At 38.3% G+C, this 16,179-nt stretch overlaps 1 protein-coding gene across 2 annotated transcripts in view; it reads right to left on the bottom strand.

Moving 5' to 3' along the window:
- Positions 1-1,877: 1,877 nt before the first annotated feature.
- Positions 1,878-16,179, bottom strand: part of PCMT1 (protein-L-isoaspartate (D-aspartate) O-methyltransferase) — a 32,744-nt gene continuing 18,442 nt past the window's right edge. The window contains exons 6-8 of one of the 2 annotated variants that reach the window (XM_082756591.1): positions 11,144-11,229; positions 9,520-9,689; positions 1,878-2,087 (exon numbers count right to left, since the gene is read on the bottom strand). In XM_082756591.1, coding sequence (XP_082612717.1) covers positions 2,075-2,087; positions 9,520-9,689; positions 11,144-11,229 — 269 coding nt within the window. In that variant the 3' untranslated portion in view covers positions 1,878-2,074. Of the gene's footprint in view, positions 2,088-9,472; positions 9,690-11,143; positions 11,230-16,179 lie in introns of both variants that reach the window. The other variant, XM_082756592.1, reaches the window with a different exon arrangement.

Here is a 16,179-nt window from a genome sequence, read left to right as displayed (position 1 = left end):
ACTGCTCCGTCACGGAGGGGTCTTGGTTCCCCGATGCCTAAACGCTGCTCCTGGGTGCTCCTCTGCCCGAGCACCTCGACCACCGCAACCCCTCCCGTGGAACGGGCGCCCCGCTCCCGGCCGCCTTGGTCCCCGCAGCCTTGCACCTCCTGAAGTGGTTCTCCCCAAAAAGCTGTTGCCAGGTCTCAGCTTTGTCACCTCTTCCAAGCTAGGCTAGCTTGTCACGCTGTGCCCAGAGACGAGAATTTGGATACAGTTGAGCTCTTAATCTCTCGTTTAACTGATCAACTTAGTGAGAAGATGTAAGTAAAGCTGAACTCAAATTGAATGAAACAGTGACCAAAGGCTGAACATTAGCATGCATCGTTTAAGATATTTCACTTCAACACCAAGAACTAGATTCACAGTTGATTGTGGGTTAGTACAAATTTGTCAGACGCAAGTATTTTTTTCTGAATTGTATTTCCTAGAATACAGGCTGTATTAATTCCTTTGTCAGATTAATCCTTGTGTGTGTGCTTCCAGGCTGCACGCAGGTCAGGAGGTGGTACGGTAACTTCCACACATCTACGTGACTCGATACCTAGCGTTCCCAGAGGAATGGGATTGAGCTGACCTTCGAAGGAAGGTTATTTGAGATGTTTTATTTAAGATGTTACCTCTTCCGTATTCAGAGGCCTTTGAATTTTAACCTTTCAGTGATTCAACCTGTCACAAAGATATTGCTGTTCCACCATGAACAGCCAAATGCGTTTTGCAGTGATCACTACAGGTTGCTTTTATATAGTTATTTTATTTTATAATCCTTTTTATCATTAAAAAAGAACAAGAACATGCTGTTTACCTTATTTTCTGGTTGTGCAGATCCGAGCAAGAAGGCTCAGACACACTTCCCCACTTTCCCAAAGCAGCTCAATTTACTGTACTGCTTTGCATTTGCCTGCTGTCATTTTACCATACCCAAACAGAAAACGTGGGGCAAAAAAAAAAAAAAAAGTTTATAGCCTTCCAACTATTCTTCTATATGAAAATGGAACAATTGCATCTCTATCAGGAGATGTTACTCCTCCTGAATGTGTCACATTTTCATTGTATAACAATAAAGAGTTCGCTCCCTAAAAACCCAGATTTCTTCCTGGGTGCCCACAGAAAAAGGAGAACGTTACTACAGCAGGTGGCTTTGTCAAAAGCAACTTTCACTTAGGACTAACTAAACATTCATTTTTTATTTTTTTTTTCATTTCCTATTTTTAAAGAACCTAAGGATCTGTATTGCCTACCACATGCCGACCCTAATCCTCCACACAAGCACAACCTCCTTGCTGCTTTTACATTAATTACCCCAGTGACTGGGATGAAGTTCACATCATTATTTCTGGACTTGAATTTAGGTGCATTGTATCAGCAGCCAGCTACAAAACAAACCAGAGTTTCAAGACTCCATTAGTTAATGGAGAAGGGAAGGGAAAACAATGTCTCACGCCCAACAGCAATATTTAGTAAGAGTGGCCACCTCTGATGTCTTGAAGTTTAATATTTACAAATGCCTGGTTTTAAGGTAGTAAAGCAGTTGATTGTATCTACTACATGCTAGTCTATGACACCATGTCAAAAGCTTAAAAAGGAAGTTCATCTCCTTTTAGTAGCATCTAGCAGACATCGGAACACAGAAAACCTGATATTACCTATGTAGTGTCATAAGGTGCACAGAAGCAGTTTTACCAAGGGACACAGGAGCCAAGAGAAGTGAGTGTTCAAGTACCCCCATCAAAATTAGAGTTCACAAGCTATAGGTCTTCATCTGCAGCTCTGCAGAAATCCACTTTCAACAGATGAAAGTAAAATAAAGGCATGTTAAATAAAACAGTGCCCACATAAAACTTTCCACCATGTCTTTATCAGATTTGCCTTGAGCATCTAAGAAAATAAAACAAACACCACGCTTTTCCATGCTGATAACAACAGTATAACGAAGTCCAAAACAAGCTGCAATGCTGTTGGTTTCAAAAAGCTTTTAGAACTGGAGATGAGCAGTCCACTGTAACACTATGTTTGGGTCAAGATGATGTAGCTTTTACAATTCATCCCTGCAGAAAGAAAACACACGCAGTTATGATTCTTCTCCCTCTGGAAAGCATACCTGATAAGTTTTGATACTGTATCAGAATACATTTACGCGTTCACACACGAGCAAAACTTCAGAGATCTCATCAAGCATTCAATTAAAAAGGAAAAGCAACAGCAATCCCATATTGATTTGTATGATCATTATGTGATGCGCTGTGAAATATGGGTCCCTCCTCTCTTTCACATTTAATGGCTCATTTACCTAAATGAACATCCCCCATGCCACCAAAACCAGTAACTTTGTAAGGTTACACAGCCATTTATCATCCAAACTGCTGGCTACCTGCTGGCAAGAAGCTGAGCCAGCTTACTAGACAGAGCATTGGCAAAAACACATGCTCAGTAGCTGCCAAAGTTTAACCTCAGCTACAGTCTCTCCAGAAAGCTAGGAACGCTTTCACGCCATGAAGTCTGCACCATTTCATTCATTTAGCAGAGGAACTCTACCAGCTCCTGAAGGAGCTCCTGAAGGACCTGTATGCTAAATCATGGCTACGTTCTGGAAAGGGGGAGTGAGGGGCTGTTACAGCAAAAGGAGGTTCAGGCAGGGGAAAGGATGCATCGAGAAGCCTCTCTAAATCACTGTGAGGACTCTAGAAAATGCAGGCTTTTTTTCCTACCCATCACTTAAAACACATTGGAACAGGAAATCTATAGAACCCATATTCCAGCAGTGAAATTATCATGTATTAGCGATTTGTTTAAATATTGCTAAAGCAATAACTTTAATACCAAATGTCCATCAAATCTGAAAGCTGTGAATATGAATGAAAATTCAAACAGAAGTGTTTGCTTTTTTTTTTTTTCTCTCCCCCTTCCTCTCCTCCCATGAGGCACAAGCAATCTATAAACCAACAAAGAATTGCTCCAGTTTTTCTTTCGGTAGGTGCATCACCCTCATCAGCCAAAGCAAACACTGTCTGAATTAAGAAAAACTTCACTAATGTGATTGCTGGCTCAATCCCTGCTAGCGTTTCCAGCTGGTATATCATGCAAACTAACCACAAAGATGCAGTGCCACATGCACACAAGCAAAAGCTTCAAGTTCCCGAAGGCGTTATCCTTCTGAGTTCACACAGCACGGAATGGCAGCATGCGCGCGGCTTTAAAAGCAACCAAAAGGCTGTTGCAGGTAGTGCCTGAGAGACTAGCTCTAGCTGTGGCAGCTGGAACACAAACCTTCGGGTTTGTTAGTCATAAATATTTGCATTCTTTGCACTTTGCACTGCCTTTTAGTAGGGAGGTACTAATAATAGAGATTCAGTGTTGCAGAAGTTAGAGAAAAAAAAGCAAAAGGGAAAAAAAAATCTTGGCAAAGGGAAAGAAAACTCTGTTTGTAGCCAAATGTTTGGAAGCTCTCCCTATTTGCCTGCTTCAGGGAAGAGTTACTTGTTTACAGATGAAACAGATGAAAATAAATGAACATCAGATACTCAGTTTAAAATGTAGTGCAGGTGAATTTGGCCACTTACTTCACTCTTCCTTAATGCTTCCAGGAGCTGCATCACCCATTAGTGCATGTGAATAGCAACTACTGTTATTGCTGGCTCAGCCTCATATGCCTAATTGCTGATGTGGTTTGCATCCCGAATCCTACACCATATACTCTCACAGCTTTGTAAATGCCTGGTCTTTTACTGTGACAAACAATTCTTAATCCTTTACACCCAAGCTAGACCCTTAACAAATTAGAAGCATAAGAAAAAAAATCTGTATTTACTCTGGAACTATTAAAAATGGTAACTCCACCCATCAACAAATTTTGGCAAGGTTTCTACATGCTGTTAGCTAACTCAATGCATTTGACATTTTTTTCTTTGACAAAATGGTATTTGTACTTAGAATCCAAGTGAGTGTACTAACACGCCAGTGTTTAACTGTTGGTATTTCACATTGCTTTCAGCTACTGCTGACAAAACAGTTAAGTACATGTATATCTTAGTTGTCACTTTCAAAATAGAGATTTTTTTCACATTGTTTATTCAAACATCACTGCATTAGAGGGATCAGCTTCCCTCAAGACTTTTCCCTCAGTCTTCACTGCTTCTGAGTCTGACAGCATGTCAGCCCAAAACAATCCATGATGTACGTGTTAAAATTATGCAGTGTTTATTTTCTACTGCTGTGAGAAACTGCTCATATGTGTACTACTGGATTATATACATATACTTTAAAAATCTAAAGAAGTTTTAGATCTTCAGGCAGGTAACACTTCTCAGCTTTCCACCTAATGCAGACAGCTAGCAGACTTGAATATGCATTGCAATACAGCACTGACTGATCGTAGCATCAGCTGTATAGATCAGAAGCTACCGAGCTACGAAATTTATCAGGCTTCAGCAGCATCCTCACTGTTACATGACAAAAATATTTACTAGCTGACCCTCCCAGTGGCAAAAGACCTATGCAGCTGAAAAACTTAAAAAGAGACTTAAAAGACAACCGCTATTTCCTTGGTGGAAATAACCCATTGTCTTCCAGAGCCATAGGAAAGATCTTCTGATTAGTTTGTGTTTTTTCCTCCCCTCCCAACAGGCCAGGACTGTTGGCTACAATTCTTACACAGCTCATGTAATTTCCCTCCACCTTCATTTATGCGCTCCTTCCAATCTGCTTACCAGCTCCTGCTTAGTAAGCTACATGTATATTTAGGCTTTGTGTCATCGCAGTAGTCCTTCTTAGCCCCTTGGAATTCTAGCAAGAGAGTCTCTTGCTTAGTGTTGTAAATTCAGGCAAAGCTGTTTTCTAAACTCGATGCAAAATTTCAGAAGTCATCAGCTCAAAAATGCTACTCTAAAAATAATTTTTAAAAAGCTTTAAAAAGTGACTTGCAAGTAGGGGGAGTATATACACAAGAGTACTTTGCATTTCCCATTGGGAGTATCCAGTAGGAAACTAAGAGTCTCAGAAAAATCTGATATGTAGATATTCAGGTAAATGCCAGAGTTCATTATGGAAAAAAAAGATCAAAAATATTAACAGTAAGTAGTAACAGAAGTTTGGGAAATGTAAATAATAACATTTTGTGATACGTCTCTAACCTCTGTGTTAGAAGGCATTCAAATGTAGTATTTGAACAAATACATAAACTTATCTGAAGTCAGTAACTCATTGCCTTTGATCCCTTTTTTTTTCATTGAACACTGATTTTTTCCCTTTGACATATTTTTCAAATATTAAATATACACTGTCATTAATGATACTATATTTCTAGTATCTAGTTTCTAGTATCTATATTTGGCTACACTCAAAGTCAGTATAGCACCAATGTTTCAGCAGCCAATTATTTTTCCATATTTAAATAGACCAACATCTACACCTGTAGCATTTTCATCTGGAAATATTCTGTTACAAAGTATTTATTATATGCTATGATCAATCTCAAACAGAGAATAGGTTGAAATTACAAAGAAAACTAATTTTCTCTGCAACCTTTTATACCAGTGTCAACATATGCTTTTTTTTTTTTTTTGCATAATAAATCAATTTTAAATTTATCCTATATTCACTTCAGGTTCCTTTTACAGAGATAAAATAAAAACTTTAGCCACAACCATTAGTCTACATAGCCTAAGGAACTAAGGGCAATCAACTGCTTCTAATTTCAATTGAATTTAGCCAACCAGCTCATCAGGTTGAAACATTTAATAAGGGTTTCTCAGCAAAAACCTTTAAAAATATTTCCTATTGAATAACTTTTTCCAAAAAGGTGCTTAACAATGAATGTGAAGAATGTGGCATTCAGTACCAGTCCCAATTTAGTCACTGTAGTTTTTGCTCAGAAAAGTTATCCTGATATTTTGTATTTTGGATTTAATCAAATATGAATTTAGCTTGACATTTCTAAATCATTTCTATTAATTAATATTTTAAGTTTTAAAAAATGTGAATAAAATTGCAGTAGATACTTCTTACTAAGCCTTTCCTACATTGTTATCTTCTATAAAGTGTCTTTCCACATAGGCAATATCCATATAGGCAGTAAGTTAACTCTCACAGAGAAGTAACACCAGAGAGATCCTAATTTAGGCAAGAACTACCAATAAGGTAGCCAATAAGCTGTGTTCTGAACTGCAAAGCCTGAGAGGTCTTCTCCATTTATTTTTTTTTTTTTTAAACTGATAACTAAGAATTCCTAAGTTCTACATGAAAAGATAAACATCCTTACCTGCATAATCACATAAGCAGGCCCCTACTCCTGTATCAGCAGTACAACAACACATTTTCTGTTGTACCACACTCCAGAGATTGGGCTCCTATGTACTGTCTACTTCAACATGTCCCATGGAGTCACATTTGAAAAGATTCTCACTTATATTTGGAGCTTAAAAATACTACTACAGCTGAATCAAAACCAGCAAACTATGGATTAAGTTTAGAGAAGCCCAACAATATTCACATAAAATTATATATTAACACATGAATTATTCAAAATCTAATGAGTCTTTTCCTTCCATCTAGTCCAGTCCACATTTTCTTTTGCTATTAGCTCCATCTTTACATAATGAAGAACGATGCAAAGAATCTGAAGGTAGGTTTGACTTCAAATACCACGTAGAGATAAACAGTATTATGGATATAGCAGGACAAAATGATTTGTTTATAGCTTCCTCAGAGTTAGAATTCTGCATTTTATTCCACTTACTAAACCAGATTCTGTTTTCATATTGTCTAATTAACTTGAGTATGGGACCCAATTAATTGTTTTCAAAGACTTTCAGAGAAAAAAAAAAAACACGTAGAGTCTGAGAAATCACATTTAAGTTACCCTAAGCAGGAGAAAAAACACAGGAGTAATGATTTCTTATATCCCTAGTACTGGCTGGCAACAGTCTCAGCTGCTGTGGTGCTGCTCAGTACCTGCAGGCCTAGTAAGAGCTCTCTCTCCAAATTACTCCAATATGAGCATGGCCAAAGTTGCTTTCTCTCTTCAAGTGGTTTCTTTCATGCCAAATGGAAGGTCTTCTAGCCTAGGAAAATATTGGCCATTTTAGTGGCCAGTTTTAGACTATTTTGTGAAGGAACACCAAACATGATGTTCGGAACATGATGAAACAGCTCCCTGTGTTAGGAGTGAACTTGCTTAATGTGATGTTAACTAAGGGAATGAAGGTAAGCACGATGACCATTCAAATCCAATTAATTTTGTATTTACAGCCACTGAGCCTCTTGTATAATAACAGCTCTTTATTACAAAGAAACCTAAATAGGCTCTTTCAGAAGAGTCTCTTACTGATCTCCACTCACAGGTCTCCAGCAGTTTAGGAAAGATAAACTTGAATCTAAGAAGTCCAGAAAAGAATACATCTATTACCTCTGATGGCAGCACAGATAGCAAATACTGAATGATAAATAGGAGTTCCCTTAGCAGCACTTGGCTGGCCATACACTTTGGACACACTGATAGAGAAAAATAACTACAACAACGAGACAGAGGTAACCACCTCCTGTAAAGTCTGCAATACAGTGGCAGTTATCCTTAGGAAAGGAATGAGAGTTTTCTTCAGACAAAGGGACTATTTAACAACAAAAAGGAGATGTCTTCGGAGCCTTTAACAGAGACCTCCAATTCTGAAGCAAATTAAATGTGTGTAGGAAGAAACTGTCTCTATGCCACCATAGTGATCAAGGTCATACTTCAGGTTAAGCTTATCCTTTCTGATAACACCAATATATATTCTACTTAAATTAATAAAACAAAGTTTAAGTATTTCAGAACAGATCAGAAACTTGTAAGAAAATCTGGGGGGAAGGAAAATGAAGGATAAACACACCAAAACCTTACTCATGACTGAAGAAAGTTCAAAGAATGTATTACCTCTTCCTTCACTGGTAGAGAAAACAGTACAAAACTGCACAGGTGAAACGCAAAGACCTTAGACTTCTGCTCCTAAATACACTACACTGCCATCACTAGCAGCTTGGGATAACCACTCCTTCCACTTCAACAAACACTATTTGTAAAAACACATATTGCTGCTATGAATAATAACTGTTACTATAATTAGGTCAGATGGAAAGGCAGAAAAATGTTTTCGAACTTTGGAAAAAAAAAAGAAGGCTCAAGAAGAATATTATTTTTTAAAGCACGGATTCCAGATCTGAATAAAGTCTGCCACATTTGCCAGAGGATGAAAATGACCACAAAGCAAGACTTCCAGAGCCTTACGCTGTGGCAGGAAGTCCCTGAGTACCACACAGAGAATATTGGCAGTATTGAAGGACAAAGTATTAATTTACATAACTACAAAACATCTGAATAGCAAGCAAGCTTCACAAGCTCTGAACTAAGCAGTAACTCATTAAAGGTGTTCTAGAAGTAAATTGTACATGGTCACTATGCAGGAAGACAACACTGAAGTGAGGTTTCAATAAGCAGCAGTAATATCAACTGCTTTATTTGTTCTTTTCTATGGACATTTTGATAACTTTAAATGTTCACAGAACCAAAACAAGCTACCCTCCAGGGTATCCAGAAAAAAAAAGATATAAAGCTCAAAAGCTGTTTTCAGAGCTCAACACAGATCTATGCACACCATTAAAACAGCCAGTACATTCACAAGCATTTTCTGGCAGGAATCAAAACAGGACTGCGGCTTTGTTCATTTCCATACCAATGCCTAGTATGGTTTAAGCTGACAGCTGTGCTACGTCTGTGTTAGTGGCCATTCAAATCAGCAGATTGGAAGGTTTACTACCTCTAGAAAGGCCTTCAGAGTTTGCTGTGTTGTAGAACACAAATGTGTCCCCAAAGGCAGGTGACAGACTTATTAACACGTTCGAGGAAATTTTCTAAACACTACTCAACTGCATTTATACTTTATGAAAGAAGGGATTAGCTTCTCCACATTCTGCTACTTGGAGGCTGAAGGAAAAGTGCTAGGAAGATTATCTATATTGCCCCTTAAGGATTTTACACACATTTCTCTTCATTTGTGACATCTCACAAAAATAAGAAATGAACAGAAAATTACCACTAACTTATAGGACGAGACAATACTTATTCTGAAGTAGTATTTTACACTTCAACCTAATTATTTAGCAAGCTGCTTATAAGAAGTTCACTAAAAGGGAAGTTCAAATTTAGAAAATACTGTGTTTAAAAAGAAAAAAAAAACACTTCAACACTCCAAGACTAAAGAAAACACGAGTCCAAAAGAGACAAAGTGCAACCCATGCAATATTTTTCTTCTGCTTTTAATTTAACTCAAACTTAGCATAACCTCCTCTTGGTGATGTAGTAATGCAGACTGAGTCACTTGTCATGGTATGGAGGAGCAGAAAGCAATGACAGCAGCAAAGGCAGGCCTTGCGGTCTATCTGCTTAAAATTCACACCCTTTCACCTTGCGTGTGTGTGGAAGAAGTAAGTGGAACAGAAAATCACTTCCACCTGGACCACTGCTTCTCTTTATCTGTTAAAGGCACATATATCACTCCCATCAGAGGCTTCATTTTGACACTGCCATCTTCTAGTTTGTCATACTGTTCAAGCATCTGGTTTCCCCCTGCAGGACCAACTGGTAATATCAATCTTCCGCCAGGTTTTAACTGATCTATAAGCTGGAAGACAACACAGAAGTTAGAGTGTAACCATCCGCTTCAGAGAAACTGCATCCAAAGTTCGTTACATGAACAGCTTTGCCGTGTTTTATCTATGTATTATTATGCAGTAGATAATTACTTCAATTAAGAAAAATAAAATACACACAAAGTGAGAGTACCACAACAAGAGAGTATAACAATTAGTATTACAGAAAAATTCACAATAATTTCATGTACTTCTAAAAGAAGGTAAAATAGCAGTTGGATTAACTGGGTTGGTTGCACTTTTAATTTCTACACAAGAAGAGAAAAATACCAAAGTCATGAATTACTTTTATAGTAAATTCTTTTTAAGTTGCCACTTTGAATAGTGTAACACTTACAGTTGATCTGTACATGCCCATTGTTTAACATTTTGGGGGGTACCTGATCTCCCCTGGAAGACTCAGGATACCATTTGAGATTTGCAACATTTTAATTATTTATCTTTCTTGAATAATTTCAAGTTGTCTATAAGACATCAGCTACCCAACAGCTCTTCTTTCACTCTGTGAACACAGTATTTCATGAAACTAGTCTGAAATATAACGTGAGTAAGGTAAGTGACAAGAAGCCACGCTTCTTTTTTTTGGCTTCTATAATTAAAGAAGGTGGTTAATTATAGCTTCTCAGTAGTTCCCTGAAGCTGTGAAAAAAAAAATCCTAACCCTCCATATTTAAAAGTTAGAAAAAAATAAGAAAGTAAGCTTTACATTACCCTCACAATTTCTATCTGACAACACTTTGCTGGGAACAACTCCCCACACAAATAAACAAAAAAAAAAACTAACAGCCAATGCCTGGAGATATCTAACCTGTCTATAATACCTCAAACCTCTAGTCTTTCACTACCCTTATTAAAATTCAGATTTAAAAAATTTAACTGGTATTTAGCATGCCAAGATCATGCCATATAAGATAATGTTTAAATATGTCTTTTCCCATTCACCTGGTGAAAAGATAAAAAAACCTTATCTGCAAGGTAATTTACTTCATGGATACATACTCCGGAGTCCCTAGTTTCTCTTCAGTCTCTCTAGCAACAACTGCACTGCGTTCACTCTGAAAGCTATGAAAATATAGCATTCTCTGTTATTCCAGCTGAGCACTTTTTTTTTTTTTGTAATTCAATGTTCAATAGAAGCAAATTGATTTACTCAAGAGAATACTCCAGCTCACAGTGGTAATACAAGCTGTACCCAAGTCATTTTAAAGTATGTTTTCAGAAAAGTCATTAGAACATGCAACTTTTGCAGATGAACAGGAAGTCCAATACAGCAGAAACAAAAAGCCGCACCCTACACTAATGCCACCCTGCCCACTGACACTCCCAGCAGTGCAAGTGAGCAAAGTACCTTACATATATGTGTATAAAAATGCTCTTTACAGCTAACAGATTACTGAATCACACACACAAAACATAAATGGCTTACTGCTTGGGGCACAACCGGTGCTGCAGCTCCTACGTGAATTGCATCATAGGGAGCTTCTTCTGCATATCCCATTCTTCCATCTCCCACTGAAAAAAAAAAAAAAAAACAAAAAAAAACACTTTTTAAAAAGATAACCTATCATAAATGAAAGGCTACACTCAGATATCAACTAAAATGTTGCTGAGCCTTAGTAACATGCTATAGTTTAAAAATATGAATTCAATTATAAAATAGATGCAAAAAAATATATACACGCACACATTTATAAAATACATAAAATATATCAGAAATACTACCTGAAATCAGAAAGCCTAGATTTATAATGGAAGTTGTCTGAGACACATGGTCCACCCAGAAGAGGTCACTAAGCATTTATGTGCCCTTTCATTCCAATGCAGGTGAATTCCACCCATTCACCCTCCTAAAAAACTATGCTTTGCCTTGCCTTCACTCACACCCTTCCTAAATATAATGCAAATCATAGCTCTATGGCATTAAATCTCAGAAGTACATATCAGAACACTCCAAAGGGGTGAGGAGGAGAGGACACGGCAAGCATTCACAGACTGTACACTTAAAGCTGCACTGCAAGTTGTAATGAAGCCCACACTTCATTACCCTGATTTAGTATCAGCTGGTATTTGAAGATGACAGAAGCTTGCAGCAACAAGAAGCAGAGAAAGATGCATAGCTGCACTCTGCCTTAATATTAAAACCCTGTTCTCTACCCGTAAGTCCCATGTAAATGGAAGAAGTAAAGTTAATGTGAGAGCTACTCATAATCTATGTTTTGAAATGGAACAAGGTAATAAATACTGGGGTGAGTCTGAAAGATGGCAGAGACCTTAGACTTCTCACTGGATAGTTTTAAAGGTAAAACCGCTGAGATTACGCTATCAAGGATTTATGTGGGTCAAGACACCAGGGTCAGTAGAAAGGCAATCACACTGGCCGTTCTGACAAATGGAACTAAAAACAAAACAACTACAAAAACATAACCTTTTGGATGGATGGCAAAAAGTGGGCAAGACAAAAATAATTTATTTCGTTCAGCAGGTACTGAACGCCACAAAACTACTTCCAGAAAAGCGACCCAGGTTTTCTAGTCACATTCTGGGAAGGGCAAGACAACAACATAGCCATCAACACAGAGGGTGAATGGGACACGCATCACAGATGAAGCTGTTTTCAGTGCGAAAACCTTAAACACGCAGGACTACTTTCAACAGGGGCTAAAGGAGTCATTCTCAACCTCTTCATTAGTCTGTAAACCAAACACACAAACGGGGAAGCTTTTGCACCTTATTTCAACTGCTTCAGCTGCCAACCCAATCAATCAAATGCAAAGATATGGTGGATGTGGAAACAGCAATTCTGAAGGTTGAGACATACAGACTTTTAGATTGTCTAGGTTAGATTTGCACCTGAACTCGAACTGAAAAACTAAAGGCACTGTTCAAAGTCCAGTGACCTCTCTTTCGGTCACATAAGTACCTGCCACAAAAATATAAAGCAAAAAACTATACAAATCTGCTCATGTGCTGCATGTCCTAATTCTCACAGTGCACCTATTGCTTTTATTAGCATGTCCTCAGAAAAGGCCGACAGGAGGAAAGAGACTGAGAAGCCTATTATGGGGTAGGCGAAATATTAAACTCAATGGAGCAAAACTAATCGTGCCATTCAAGACTCGAATAACTGAAGTATCAGTACTGACGGTTACTCATGCGTGAGATAAATATTAGGACCTACATAAGTAGCCAGTCTCACATTCAGCACTCCCAAAAAAGCAGAATGGAGATTACACAAGGAAAAAAAAATCCAGAACCCTGAGGTGTCCAAAACAATTGCAACCTCTGGCTGCTCTTATGGAAATCTGCTTGTCAAATACAAGATAGATAGAATCAGGCAAAAAAAAAAAGTCACCTTGATTCTGCATCTGCGAACTTCTAACTGCAGAAACTGTAGGTCCCTTTGAAATACAGACAATAAAATTTCCAAAGATCTTAGTTTTGGTAACTTGGAATAAAACTGTGTATGGGGTTTATGTGGCAAGGTTATGTAGCAGATGTTGGGAGGGGAAAGGTGTTATAGTTTTTGTTTCTCATTGCCCTACCTTATTTTTAATGAGCAATAAATTAATTTTCCCCAAATAGTTTGCCTTGCCTGTGACAGTAACTGATAAGTGATCTCCATCTCTATCTAACCCCATGAGCTTTTCATCTTTTTTTCCCCGTCCCATTCAGGATGGGGAATGAAAGAGAGGCTGGGTGGGCATCTGCGAGACAGCAACCGTGAACCCACCACAATCTGACACCCCAAACTATCAAACTATCATGGAATGCAAAGGAAAATAAAGTTTAATATTAAAGCCCTCAACCACTGAAGCATGTTACAAGAGAGACTAGACCCTGAGTTAAGTTTTGAAAGATGGTGATTGTGAATATATCCAAAGGATTTATACCAAACCAACAGGAAGCTCAGGACAAGTTAGGCTTTACACAAAGCTCTACCTAGAGTTCTCTAGGAACAAGAGATGTGCATGATATTAAGCCATCTATAAATTCATGTTCAGTGAGTGCAGAAGTCCCAGTTCCCAGTCAGGAAGAAAAAGCGAAGAGGGTAATGAAGATACACTTCTGCTCAACACACAGTTGTTTGGGGTTTGCTGTCTTTGGACTGAGCTTTGACTTCTAAAGTGCAGTTGCCGTTATTACAGATTAACTAAAAGTCTGAACAAGTCAAGAGAAATTCTGCACTGCTGCCAGAAGCAAAAACTCTATCAAACTTTTTGCTTTCTATCAACTCACGAAGCAGAGAAAATATATGGTGTCCATAGCAGATTTAATTTTGACCTCAATGACAGGGAGGGCCACACTGACAGTAACAAGATACTTAAGTATCCAAGAGTGTACAGGAAGATCTGGGCAGATTTTTGAAACAGTTTAAATCATGGAGTTTGTTATCTTTCACAACAGACCTTGAAACAAGACCCTGCAAGGCCCTTCTTACAGTCCTTAAGCTGGATGTGGAAGAGAACACCTTTCCCCAGCAGGTGAGGAACCCCTTAAAGCACCTTCTTTCCTCACATCACAAAATTCTGCCCAGCACAAGCTCCTCCTCCACAGCTTGGAGGCTGCCAAGCAAGAACCATCAATGATTCAAAAGAACCCATGGCTACAGGGCACCAGCTCCACCAAGTCAATTTTTATTACTGTTGCCAGGAATGAAGATGGAGCTTCCAGTAATTCCAGCCCCAAATCTCTCTGCCCCTGCCAAAGTGGGTTCCACTGGAACATCCACCTCAGTGCAGTAAAGTGTATCGTTTATACTCACTTACATGTTAGTCACACAGTATGCCTCCTCTAAAGAGTGAGCAATGTGTTACCTTATTCCTTCTGGCTATGTCAGCATCAGAGAACAGTGCAGCACAGTAGGAGCAGATCTGTACAACGGATGCACTGTCGTACAGATAAGTACAACATACGCCTGTGCAACATATCCATTTCAGGATGATTGCTGGTCTAGCTCTAGTCTTACTGGCTTAATACCCATCAACATTTCAAACTTACTTGGTGGCTTCTCAGAGCACATAACACAGCCTAGTTTCATCCAAATGGAATCAAAGTTTGTACTCTCTAGGAACACGCTCATGGGAACCCAAGAGTGGCAAGTGCAAACATTTGAGAGATTCACCTCACAACCCTCTCAATCCAAAACAAAAAAACCCACACTCGACAAACTAACATGGCCTAAGGATACCTATTGCCCAGTTCTGGGTGCAGTTGTGTTGCTTAGAAATTGGGGGCAAAAAAAAGCTGATGCTCCTGAAATGAAATTGTGGTATATCCAAAGTCTAACAAAGCAAAGAAGAATACATCAAGCCTCCCTGTCAAAAGCCAGCAACTAACTGGCTTAGTCTTAATCTATACAGTTCCCACCACCAAACAGTCCTGGGTTTTCAAGGGTTTTGTTTGTTTGAAACAGCTCTGTCTGAATTCTAACTCCACTTCAAAAGAGCTCCCAGGAATCCAGCACAGTTGAAGCATTATTCTACTCCATCTGGTTCACAGAGCTGCTACTCCTCCCCCTGTATTTTCTTTTACATGTACCTCACAACAAAACTATTCAGAAGTCTTAGTCATCCTGCTACAGTCAAACACAATATAGATGATGACATTTGCTTGGAACACTAGACTACCAAGAGCAACAGAGTTTGTTTCAGGTATAACCAGAAGTGCAAAATGCTCCTGTACAGTATCAACAGAATTTGTCCCGTTTCCTCCCTCAACCCCCAGCAGTCTCAGTTACGACTTCTTTTTCAAGAAATTTAAGGCATAAGTGTTATTGGTGACAGTCACTGTATTTTATACATTTCTATAAGTACACGTGTTGATCTGCTTATTTCTAAAGATGTATTAAGTCCCTCCTTTAGGAAAAAAAAGACCAAGAACCAGAAAGGGAGTAACTAAGGTAAGAGCTGTCTATTACAAACCGTAATAGTATTTCCAAGCACATTTGTAAGAACAGCCCCAAAATAACCCAGACCTTCAACTTCTTTTTAAACTTAACCAAAAGAATGATAATGAAAGGAATGCTTTCCTCCTGCCAGCTCTGCATCTTCTGAAAAAAAGCCATCTTTTTTTTTTTCCCCTTTCGTCATAGAAGTAATATTTACAATTCACTGTATAATTTTAGCATTATTTCCTCCCAGTAATGCTGATTTAAACTAGTTTGGTATCAATTAGTCAATTGCCCAAAATAGAAATAGTATCAATTTTAAAAACAATTGAAAAACTTCAGAGATGCATACTGCCAGTTAGTTTTTTTTTCCCACTTGACTCTTTGAGTGATGCTTTCTCAGTTACTATATCAGAAGTATGAAGGCATTGTTAAAGCGTTCAAATTTAGATGACAATACATTTACTCAAGAAACATTGTGTATTGAAGCCTAATTTTAAAAAGCAAACTTAACACGACAGAGGTTCAGCATGAGAAGTATTTTCACCAGAAAACACTTCCATGTTAAGCTTCCA

Source organism: Aythya marila, assembly GCF_965140915.1.
Source record: "Aythya marila genome assembly, chromosome: 3".
Classification (NCBI taxonomy): Eukaryota; Metazoa; Chordata; class Aves; order Anseriformes; family Anatidae; genus Aythya; species Aythya marila.
This window is presented reverse-complemented; position numbering and strand designations above follow the sequence as displayed.